The 12,515-nt window shown below is 36.3% G+C and overlaps 1 protein-coding gene across 4 annotated transcripts in view; it reads left to right on the top strand.

Annotated features, from left to right (window-relative positions):
- Positions 1–12,515, top strand: part of TASP1 (taspase 1) — an 82,060-nt gene that overhangs the window by 27,427 nt on the left and 42,118 nt on the right. For all 4 annotated transcript variants that reach the window (XM_042049321.1, XM_042049318.1, XM_042049319.1 and 1 more), the window contains 3 exons: positions 3,390–3,496; positions 10,363–10,482; positions 11,510–11,588. In XM_042049321.1, the coding sequence (XP_041905255.1) occupies positions 3,390–3,496; positions 10,363–10,482; positions 11,510–11,588 (306 nt within the window). The remainder of the gene's footprint in view (positions 1–3,389; positions 3,497–10,362; positions 10,483–11,509; positions 11,589–12,515) is intronic.

Genomic DNA, 12,515 nt, shown 5'->3' on the forward strand with positions numbered 1-12,515 from the left:
AGACTCAATTCTCAATTCTTGTAAGCATGATGTGGAGTGTATATGCAGTTACTGGGTAGGGTAGTAATTGCCACGGATTTTATCTGAAAGCACTTGTTGGAATTATATCTAAACTTTTAAATTCTTGAATGAAATCAAAGGATGTTTTGCTAAATACCTTTCCATAGATTTCAACAACAATACCTCTGGGCTGTGATCCAAAAATTTTTCAAGCTAAAGTTCCATCAGCTCTCTTACCTCTCTTTCTAGCTTCCTCCCCAGTCAGTAAGCTCTGCCTTTCTTACTTCCCTTTCACCTTGACCCAGGCACCATCAGGCTGATGCATTTGTTTTAGGAAAACATGTCTGTCTTCATCACTGTGTTGTGACCCTTTTCCTTTTCTCAAGCTTGTAATACAATGTCTTGTTGGAGAAGGTGAGAGTGGTTTTTATACTGTCATTAAGGACAAATGAAATTTCTTAGTGTCCTTGCACCGCAAAGTTCGGGTTTTGTTTTAGATTTAGTGTGAACTATGAACTCAAATTGTTTATAGGTGGTTTTTTTCTGCCTATAGTGCTTATTTTCAAAATAAATTTTCTGTGGGTTGTTTTTCCATGTTGTGTGTGTGTTGTTAACCAAGCACATTTGAATGCTGGATTGTATTTTAGTTTGTGAAATGTTTTAATTTAATGTTTTAATTTAATGTTTTAATATGTTCTTTGTCAAGGACCAAACTTAGAGGTTGTTTTCAGAAAACTCTAATTTCGTCTTTCATATGTGTAGTTGAAGCTCACTTGTGTTTTTCAGTTTCTTTTGTCACTAGGAGACCAAGATGAAGCAATGAGAGTACTGCTCATTTTAATGGCATTCATAGTGGTTTTATGTAGATAGAACATCACAAAGGCAGGAATAAACTGAGGGCAGGCAGCCTTTCACTTGCTTTAGTCTTTATTCCCTTATTCTGGGGAGAAAAAAAAAATCAAATTTAAGATTCAAAACACTTTATTTTTAACTGAAGTTGGGCATAAAGCTATCAAAGGAGAAAATTGCCAGGTTTTGAGTTGTAACCTGGTCCTTTATTTCATGGTTATTTGGTCATTTTGGAGGTATTATCTGGCTTGTCCTGGTAAGAGGAATTGATAATTACAGCTAGTAATTATTTTCCTTAAATAATGAAAGGCTGTTATTCATCAGTCCTTGCTAAAACAAAATCTTCACCTTGCAGATTAAAGTTAATCCTGATAACTATTCTGAAGTTGAACGTAGCCTGAGCACAAGAATTTCCCTTTTAGGGAATGTCTGACTAGACTGACATTCCCTCACAGTATGGAAAGGTATGATGTTTCATGGTACACTGAACAAAACCGGAGAGTATGAATTAATACCGTATTTATTTAAACCTGAGGTTGATCAAACATTGAAACAGAGGCCCAGAGGAGCTCTGAAATCTCCATCATTGAAAATATTCACAACCGGACAAGTCCTTTTAAATTGAATTTGGTTTTTTTAGGAGGTTGGCCTACACAACCTCCTAATATCCCTTCCAACCTACATCATTAGATGTTACTAGAAAGCTGCCTTCATCTGTCTGTCTGACATGGCCCAAGGTATCTGTATGTCTTTGTTAATAATGACATGTTTTCTGCCCTGTATTTCACAACTTACCAATAGCACTTTGAATTAACAATGCAGAGAAATTGTTAATGTTAACAGAGCATTCAGACTAAATCTTCAGGTTTTTTCTTGTTTTGAAAAGACAGTCTTAAAGCACAGGGTAACCTCTGAAAATTAATTTCTTAGCTAGGGTCTGCAGTCTTGAGTGAATGAAATATCTCTCAAGCTTGGAGAATTCTGTGTGTTGTGGAAAAATGGCAGGATAAATATGCTACCAAGGTATAGGTGGAGTGGAGATGCTGAGAGGCCATATAGCAGCACTCTGTGCAGCTGGCAGGGCAGCTTGGAACTAGTCCATGTTTTCTCTATGTTTGATGTGATCTTTGTGCATGTATTTGAACTGGTGAACATGGAAATACTGCAGAAGGTTTCAGGACACTGCGAGCATTTGATTCTGAAGTGAGGAACCTGTTCAGGTCCTCATTTCAAACACAGAAATGTGTTGTCCTAAGTAGCTGCCTTAATCAGCTCTATATAGTAGAAGGAATTCCTTTCTTGGTGATGGCAGATTAATATGTGTTTGCATTTTTTAAAAACTGGTATTCATTAGGTTTTTGGAGAGAAATGCTAGCGTTCTCATTACTTTTTGAGTTACATACTTGAATAACTAACTGTGTGTAGTTTAAGGTGCAGTTTTATATACTTAAAAACATGATTAAAAGACACCTGCATGGAGAAGTTTCAAAGTAAAATGCTGACTGTCTGTGTACCTTGTGGGAATTGTAAATGAAAGCTCTGTGTTCCATGGGCTCTGCAATATTGAGTTTATTACTAGACTTCATGCAGCTGTTCCAGTCTTCTGAATAATAGTGATGTAGCTATATTCAGAATTTCATTTAAATTTCATTTTTTGAAGTTTATAGAAAAATCTATGCTTTTTAGGTTCCATTGAGTTTGTGACTTGTGTCAGTAAAAAATTCAAATTTGTCTATTCTCCCAATTGCTTGATTTGGTGTGGTTAAACAAGTGACAAAAGACGTTTTCTCACCACCTCTTTACATTTTACAGAGGATGCTAAAACAGCCTGGGGATGATACTGAGTCAAAACTAATTTAAACTAAATATGTCAATATCTGCAATTTGTTCGTGAACTGGAAGTTCTAAAATGGGAACATGTTATTTTGGTCTTTTAAGCATAAGAATTTTATCTTTTAGTCCACTTTAGTGAGTGCTTCCTTTCTGAATGTGGGGCTTAGATGTGGAAAGTAGATGTTTGGCTGCTTGAGATCTAGGTGGTCTTTAGACTATGTTGGGTTATGAAGCAGAAACTACTGCTGGACTTGTGTGTGGCTTTAAATATATGGGTAAACATACAGATATGTGATTAAGGTAATAAAATAGTAGCCTAATTTTATGGCTATCAAAATGAGCTCACATGGTATCTATTTACTTGTCGGCAGTCAAAACCAATTTAACACAAGCTACTTATTCTGTACTCTTCTGTGCAGTGCTGCTTCTTTGCCAAAGATATTTAGACCAGCTTCCATGTGTTCACAATGTGTTTCTACCAGATATTTTACTCATCACCGTTGCTGAACAGTCGTAGAACTTTTTAATGTAGGAAACGATGTGCACATCTTGTACTGAAACTTGAATACTTAGTTTTTGGCTTTTTACTGATGCTTTTTGCATCAGTAAAGAAGTGGGGGATGTGTCCTTCAAAATGTCAACTTATCAATATTTGTTTAAATTAAATAAATTTTACTTAGTTACATGCTTTTGAACTATTTTTATAGGGTTTAGTTTAGCAGCTTTTAAGAGGAACAAGAGGAAGCTGGAGTTGGCCGAAAAGGTGGAAACAGATCTCATTCAACTAAAGAAAAGAAGACAATCAAATGAAAAGGTTAGCTCTTGTTTCAAATTCTTCTGTCACCCTAAACTTACAGCTGATTGCTAATAAATTTCATGTCTTATATGATAAGACTGATGTAGGCTCAGAAGCCTGTTCTCTTTGTCCATCTTAGTATGTTTAGATGATATAATGATAACTTAGTGCAGTTAAAACTTTCTGCCTTGCTATTGGAAAACCAAACCATCACTTTATATCTTGTTTGTGCTAAGAAAAATATTTTGTTCATTTTGAACTGGAAATATGACAAATGTAAACACAAACAGATAATTATTTACCAAAACATTTTCTTTAGCTTGGGATCTCTGTCACTGTTTCCCACTTTTTAATGTTTCCTGAGCGCACTGCATTATGGAACTGGAATTGGTGAAATTTGAAATATCAGGTAGGTAAACATGTGCATCTGTGCATGCATCTGGCATTGACCTGGCCCATATTACTTGTGCTACAAAACTACCAGGATTCCCTCTGTTCCCCTCATTCTTAGTTTTGAATGTAGAGCTTTTGTTACCTATGAGAATGTCATTCACAGTATTTGTGCTTACTGTTGAATATCAAAGTATAGCTCATTAAATTAAATGCCTGTGCTTTATTTGGGACCTTTGGATTGGCCATTTCTCTTTGCTTTGCTAAGCTGTCTGACCACTGTGTAGTTACATATATTGATATAAATAAGGTATAAATCCCAGAGAATTGTTAGAAAAAGTATATTCTCTGTAGTCTGCAAACGCAAGCAGTGATAAATTAGGCAATTTACTTCTGTGTTCTTAGATATGAAGTTTTGTCTAGCAAGGTGCTAATTTTTGTGTTTTTCAAGGAGCTAAGACCTGTGAAGAAATTAAGGATGGGGGAGCCATCAAGTTAGTTGTTCATTTCAGAACTTTTCCCGTTTACAGGACTTCAGTTACCTCCTTGTGAAACTGAGAGTGTGAAAGTGTACCTGAGGGAGGAGGGGTCTCTGTGCAGTATTGCTGGTCACGTAATAAGGGGCAAGTCAATGCTTGAAACATATGCCAATGCATGAGCTTACCGACCTGCAATTTGAAATTTCAAGGGCTCCAGAGTCCTGTGCAGTGCTTGTGGGAGATCCCCAAAGGCCAGTGGTGGTAGGTAAAGGAGGTGATCAAATAGAGCTCTTCTCCCTGGTAAGTAATCCAGTAGCAACATGCTGGTTTTGTCAGCTGTCAGGGCACATCCTGTCCATGGAGCAGGGGTGAATACCAACCCATGCTCTCAATATGGAATTCTCATGCTATCCAAAGAGTGGAAGATAATTGCAGCCTTACAGGAAGTAAGGTTTTCAAAGTAATTTTTCAAAATGAAATAGAAATGCAAAATCAAATTCTTACAGAAAAAAAGAAGTTGAACATTTCTCCCCAGGCTAGTAGAAAAGGGTCATTTAGCAAGGATGAGGCATGTGATTTGTTGCCCTAAAACTCACACTGTCAAAGCTGTGCTCTCATAAAAGGTTTTCAAATAATTGGTTTAAAACCATTTAAATACTTGAATAACTAGAATTTAATCTTCTTGTCAAAGTTATTTTAACTGATAAATACTCATGTAACTTTTTTATCAGCTTCTCTGGAGCTGCAGACCATTCCTTTCAGCAGGACTTCAGAACTGGTTTATTGTCTGGTTTGACTCACCCACTTCAACTCAGTGCTGCAGCTCAGCTTATGTGCCTCTGTTGCCAGTGCTGCAGGCTGTGGGGAGAGCAAGGTAGAAAGGATGTTAGCAAAGGTGAGGTTGAATGGGATCAGTACTAGTTGACCAGTGTGAAGAGATAGTATTGCAGACCAAAACAGACTGAAATTACTTGGAAGTCTGAGCTACTGATAAATGTCACCAGCTAAAAAGAAAAATACAAGCTTAAAAATTAGTTTTCAATAAAAATGTAATTATACCAACCTCAAAAAGAATCAGGCTGTTTAAATTTGTCAAAGTTTGTATGGAAAAACGTGGCAGTGTAACTTACTAAAGGACTTTTATTACCTGAGTAAATGGAGTTTTCTCTTTGCTGTATTTTTCATTGTTCACCCAATGCGGGATTTGCAGAGGGTTTGCACACAGGGAGATCCATGAATAACTTCACCAAATTTTGAAGGTGTAAAACTTCAGTCTTTTTTAAGTTGTAGAGTCTTACTGATTTACATAGCTAAGAAATAATTCACACACAAACAAAATTAACTAAACATACTCCTGGGGGGTGACTGATGTGTTCATTCAGCCAGATGCCATTCTCAAATTCTCCCCTCAAGCACCAGTAAATATCAGAAGTAAACATTTGTCTGCTTACTGTTAGTCTGTCTTTTACCAGAGGAAATTGGCATTGAAAATAGCTTAGCAGAGTTTGGCTAAAAGCCCTAATTTTAATTTGTCTTCTGCTATTACAAACTTTTACAAGTGATCTCAGCATATCTGTAAAAAGTTGTCCTCTTCTTGATTTGAATAAGTGAAACTAAGAATCCCCAGTACCCATTATTTTTTTTAATTGATTAGTGTTTATAAGTTAGTATTTTATAGTCTAGGTATTTAACTCCATAAATAACATTATTTAGTTTGAGTTTTATTAAAACTGGCTTGGATTTTATCTAGTTTAACATAGGTACCCCCATATGTGTACACCAGTTGGAATTCTATGTGTGGAATCAAGTTCCATGTTCCTCAGTTACTGTATTAAGATTGAACATATTTAAAAAATATTTTTGTCTATGTTTGGGTAATTGTAAGTGTAGCAGTCAACTATGGCCATCCTAGTGTCTGTCTTATTTAGTCTTTCAGTTTGGAAATTTCCTTAAAGTAATAAATTTTCCATCCCACATTTGTGTGGAAGTGGTGTAATAATACCTTAAAGATCTCAAAACTATACTTCAAAATCCATTTAATACGGGAAAAGAAACCTAAATGATTTTCATCCATTCTAGTTAAAGCCAAAACAAAACAAAAATTTTCTGTGGAAATACAGTATAGAATAATTTCCTCATCTTGCACATGAAGATCAAACAAAATGTTCTTTTTTACACACCAAACAACTCTTAAACTGGGAAGGCTGGGATTGTTCATCGAGCTTTGTATAATTAGATAGCTGGGTAATAGCATATAAATGTTAATTGTTTCAATCTGATTAATTTTGTATTTTGTCAGTTATACTCAGAGATGAGAATTAGTGGTAATTACTTTTCATGGCATTTCAAAACCATCTCAAGTGGAGAGGGAAAAGGCCCTGCGTGTAGAATCTTTCAGTGAGCACTGGGTAGAGCTCTCCTAAACTGCTAATTGCTTCCTTAGGGGCTTGTAGTGATGAATATTTACAATTTTTCCATGTGCATGAGGGAAGGAGGGGTTTTAAAAAATGCCTGATAGAACTCTGCATTTGTGCAGATGAACTTCTTCCTGTTTTGTGTACAAGCTCTTAGCAAAATTTTGATTATTTGGACTATGGTTTAATAAATTAATTTCCTTTCCTGTTGCAAGGTGCAAATTAAATAATGTGAGGACTGACTTTCAGTTGTTTCCATGCAAAATATTAACTACATAATAGATTACATTTAGATTGTAATACTACATTGTTAAAATGCCAAACTGCTTTTGCTGTGGACAAGTATAAATTCCTAGCTGAAGTCACATACAGACTTTGGTAACAGATATCACCAAGTTTCCTTTGGAACCTGCAAAATTTTAAAATTTAAGTAGCTAAATTAATCAATAGAAAGATAAGGACAAGCAAGCTGGATCTTGTTTAGTCCCTGTAGGACCTGTATAAAGTTTGGGCTTGTTTTATACTTTGTGAATTGTAGTGTTTAACATACTTGTTTTTATTGTCCTGATACTAACTGGACAGAATCCTCTAGTTTTCAATATTCATATGATTTGAAGAGATGAAATGTGTGACACTGAAAGTCTTTTAGCAGGTGTAGTCTTGCTGTGGCTCCTCAGGCACATGATGCTTTTCTGTAGGGAGATTACAGGAAGGTCCTTTGTTAAATTGCGATGAGCTCTTTATTTACTGGAAATCATTGTCGGTACAGTTCACATACACAGAAATACTGACAATGTATTTTTCCCATTGGATATGGATTAGAACTGGTCATCACTGGTTTTCAGTTTGCTGAGTAAGGATAAATACAGCATCACCTATATATCAGTGACTCTTTCTTATCACAAACTGCCCCCCTGACACCGAATTTATATTACCAAGAAGAAAAACACAGAATTCCTTTGCTTCAGTGATACAGATTTCCTTCAGAAGGTTGTGTGGGCCAACTTAACCTTCCCTTAGCAATGCCTTCCTTAGAAAAGATTTCCAGCCTCTAAGTTGCCCCATTTAAAAATAAAGTAAGTCAAAGGAAACAGAGCACCACTGAATTAACAACAAATACTGATAGGAAATAGGTCTTCTTTGAAGTGAAATAATGATGAAGGAAGTTTTCCATACAACGTATACTTGTTAGTGCTTGTGGGTTTTGATTAAAATACCTTTTTAAAAAAGGAGTTAGTAATTTAGCTACTGAGGACAAGTACTTATGCATGTGAGCTATGTGGAAATGGATGGCAGATTGAGCAGAGAGTTTTACAGATGCTGCAAAGAAGGCTGCAAATATTTTTTCTAAGCTGTTAGATGCTACTAAAAACTTACTGACCCATACTGAACCTTGTTCCTCTAACATGTATTTCTGTTCATTTTAGGAGCCCTAAATGCTTGATTTAATATGAATTAAGATTGTTCAGGTGGCCTTAATTCTGGTATTTCCTAACTTTGACAGGCTTGATTTTTATACCTGTAGTTGTTTATTAATTGAGTTTTTTGTTGTGGGTATAATTTCCTTTGATGAAAGGGGGCAGGGGGTAGACAGCAACACCTGTATCATTAGTAGTTCTTCTCTACATAGAAATCATAAGAGAATTCATGTTGGGAAGAGCTTTGTCCAGCCTGATTTTGGAAACCTCCGAAGATGGGAATCTGCACCTCCAGTGAGCAGCCTGTTCTGCTGCTTAAGGTCTTTTCAAACCACTGAATTGTATTGTTTGAACTGGGTTAGTATTAGCTCAGGGTGTGTCTGGGAGTCCTGGGAGTTGGAAAGTACTTTTGCATATGAGATGTTAAAAAAGGGTTCCTTGATTTTCTTTCATCTTTACAACTTGGAAGGGAGCTGGCTCTTTTCTTATCCCCTTCACTCCTGTCGTCAAAACTCCTTTTGTTTCTACTTTTCCTGTGCTCCCTGATCCTTCCTTCTTCTGATTTTCAACTTACTCTTCTTCCCAGTGCACTTGAAACCGTGGATCTCTAACTTTTCACCCCTCTCTGTCTTTAAGCAGTTACTCTCCTTTATTGTTGGGACATCTGTCCATTTGTTTTAATATTAAGTATGGTCGGTGCCAGCTTCTGATTGTAGATGCTAAGGAACATCTAAGTGTGGGTGCAGAGAAGAAATTTACTGTTTCTCTGGGTGAAAGCCAAGGATGAAACTCCTGCCTAGGAGTTCCAGTTGCTTGAAAAGTACTGTAGAACATGATAGTGCTGCACTGCGTGTTTTTCCTTTTAAGACTGACACAGAATTAACCCAAGTGTTCTCTATTAAATTAAGTGTGGACAGAGTATCATCAGCATTGCAGTACTAAAAATCCTGCTTGATAAGTGACATAGTATGCCCATGGAAATTTTAATTGATGATGGGAACTTGATAATTTGAAGTTGAATAGTTAGGTGTATATATTTTTTTAATTCCTCCCTCTGAATTCTAGTCCAGAAAATTCACATTTATATGAAAAACTTAATAACCTTTGGCATTATTTCACTGGGTAAGTCTGTATAAGAGGCTTGAGGCTTGTGCAGCAGCAGTGTGCATCTCTGGAATATGTGATGGATGATGGACCAATTTTGCTTATTCATTTTATTTTCTGTACACTGCATGCTGTGTGTGTGGTGGAGCATGAGGTCTGAGTGCCTTGTCCTGGGTTCTGCAGAGAGGGGGATCTAGGGCAAGCCTGGGCAGAGAGGGGAGAACTGCTCCTTCTCTAAGAGGGACTTAATGTGGTGTATTAAGGAGGGGGGGAAGGACATAAAGAAAGATCCATGCACTTGGGGGAGTAAATCTACCTCAGAAGTCATGGAAGTAAGGATGCTTTTCTAGTTACCCTCTAGTTACAGGGAGCAAAGAGTAAATTGCTTCATCCACTAAAGATTCCTGAACTGAGAACAAGTCTGGCAGAAAGAATCTGTCCTAGGGGAGATTTTTCTTGAGGCTTTTATTTATTGCCTTGGTCATAATATCAGTATTTTCTCTTTACCTGGGAAACTGCTTATTGATTTTTTGGTGTGTTTTTTTTTGTGGTTTGTTTGTTTGTTTTGATTTTTTTGTTTGGTTTTACTTTTTGCTTTTGTTTTTTTGTTGTTGGTTTGTTTTGGGTTTGTTTTGGTTTTGGTCGGTTTTTTTAAATTTTGTTTTAATTTCTTTTTTTTTAGTCACACATCTTTAAAGATCAGAGCCTCTGAAAATGCCATCTTGAGGCTTTTAGGAAAGGCTTTTTGATTCAGCAACTGATGACACATCATTTCTTAGTGGACAGGTGGCAACCACTAAGAAAACATGACTTTTGGCACTTCTGTGAGTAAAAGCAGGTGATCTAAGCATTGGATGAGTTCTGAGATGTTTATTACCTTCTTGTTACTGGAGAAGTTTTATTAAGCCCTGTCTGAGGCAAAAGAGCATTTTGGGCAGATTTATGGCAACACACTGGATACAAGTGCATGATAACAAATCCATTTTGTTGCTAGGCCTATCACTGCACACTCCTAAGGTATGATCTGACTTTAATATACTATTTTTACTAGGTTTTTTTTCTGTTTGTGTGTCCTGCAGGAGAACGACTCAGGAACACTGGATACAGTTGGTGCAGTTGTTGTTGACCAAGAAGGAAATGTTGCTGCTGCTGTCTCCAGTGGAGGTTTAGCACTGAAGCATCCTGGAAGAGTTGGTCAGGTGATTATTGTACTTTTTTTTTCAGTTGGGAATGATTGTTCAGTGTCACAAGCAGGTGTGGTATCAAGCAGGAGCTGTGACAGCAAACTTCTGTTCTCCCTTCCTTCCTGTTAAATGCTGAAGGCATTTTCACTGCACTGATATGCAAGTGTTCTTAGTGTCCTCCATCAGTGTGATAAAACAGTGATAGGTGAGACATTGGTCTGTGGTGAGTTACCTTTTGCCAGAGATATCAACAAGTTAATTTCTTGGGCTTAAATACCTCCTTAATACCACAAATGGTCTCTTAAATGCTTAGAGTCTTAAAATAAGATTCCTCTCAATATTTAGGGAAGCTGTCCTAATTAATTTTTAAATGATCTTGTGAATTGGAGGAAGGGACAAAAGTAATAAAAGAACACATCAGATATTTATGATGTGTTATTTATAATTATGATTGTTTTTAAATGATATACAGTTCTATTTATTATTAATGTTAATAATAATGATATATTTATGATGTGTCACCTTATTGTTGTTAGGAAATTTTGAGGTGCAGCAGAAATTTATACTCCATTGCTGTACAGCTGTATTTTTGGTTGACATTTGCCACTGTGCAAAAAGCAGTTTTCTTTTGAAATGTATTTAGAATTTTTTTTTTGAATAGCCACTGTGCAAAAAGCAGTTCTCTTTTGAAATGTATTTAGGATTTTTTTTTGAATAGCAGAGTGAAAGAGACTTTATATGAACAGGGTTTTCTCTACCCTCATTTTATGTTAAGCTAGGCTAGAATACTGTGTCTGTGACAAACACTCAGATCTCAAGAATAGTAAAAGGATGTAGCAAAATGGAGTAGAATTACAATATGGTTATGATATTCTTATTTATCTTTTGTATTAATACTTGGATTTTTCTTGCGTTTCTTTTTTTGTTATTGTTGTTGGTTTGAGGTTGTTTTTGTATTTTCATTTTTCTTTTTTTAAGGAAAGGGAATAAACCAAAAATCTCATACATTTAAAATTTATGAACAATGTGCTTCTTTCCTTAGGCAGCTCTTTATGGTTGTGGCTGCTGGGCTGAAAATACAGGAGCTCATAACCCTTATTCCACTGCTGTGAGTACTTCAGGTATTTACTACTTTTATAAATATTTAATGAAGTTGCTATCTTTCTCTGTAATTAGCTTGCAAATTTAAAATACCAACATTATTTCCAGACCATATTCTAAATTTCTGTCATTTATTTGCATATATATGTGTGTGTGTGTGTCAATATAGTCTTTAAATCCATGGATTGATCTCTTGTTGGTTGCTCATATTGCTCTTTTTACTTAATTAGCAACCATGGGAATTTTTATCCTGTTTTGTATTGCACTGAAAGGACGTGCTGTATTTGTTAGATGTTAAGGAACCTGTCCTGCTGTGAAAAAGTGCTTATCAGCCCGGTATTGTATTAAATGCAGAATACCTCTGGGAATGGAAGCCTTGTGTAAAGGACTAAGATAATCAGAGGGTCCTTTGGATACAAAAACGCTACATGCAGTGTATTTCCCTCCAAAACTTTTAATTACTATTTCAAATGAGTATTTAGGTGAATTTGTTCTTCATCTCTCTTTTCCTTCTGAAGGGAAGGGGAAAAGGGAAAACCAAAATACTGGAATAAGTGTATCAGAAAATATTCATTCAGCAATTGTGAAAGCAGTGTAAGAATTAGGAGAGCTTTTGTTCTCTTTGGAAGGCTCAGGGTCCTGGACACACAGAAGTATTGTGTTCATTTGATGCCTTGCAGTACACAAAAGTCTTAAGGTGAAGTTATGTAGGAGTTGCTTTTACTTTTTTTTTTCTTCCCCTAGCTGTATGAACAGCCTCAATCAGAAAAACTATTCGTAACACTTTTTCATAAGTGCTTATGTCAGGTTGCAAATTTAAGGTATATCCCACTGCTCAGTGGGCAGAGTTATCAGCATTCAGTACAGGGAGAGGTGAAATTTAGGTAATGTCAGCTATATCCCATGAGCAATGCAGAGTTAGATGATGCAGAAGGGGGGGGGGGGGG

Source organism: Corvus kubaryi, unplaced genomic scaffold (genome assembly GCF_017639235.1).
Source record: "Corvus kubaryi isolate FWS band 111438036 unplaced genomic scaffold, C.kubaryi_AGA036_p1.0 70, whole genome shotgun sequence".
Lineage (NCBI taxonomy): Eukaryota > Metazoa > Chordata > Aves > Passeriformes > Corvidae > Corvus > Corvus kubaryi.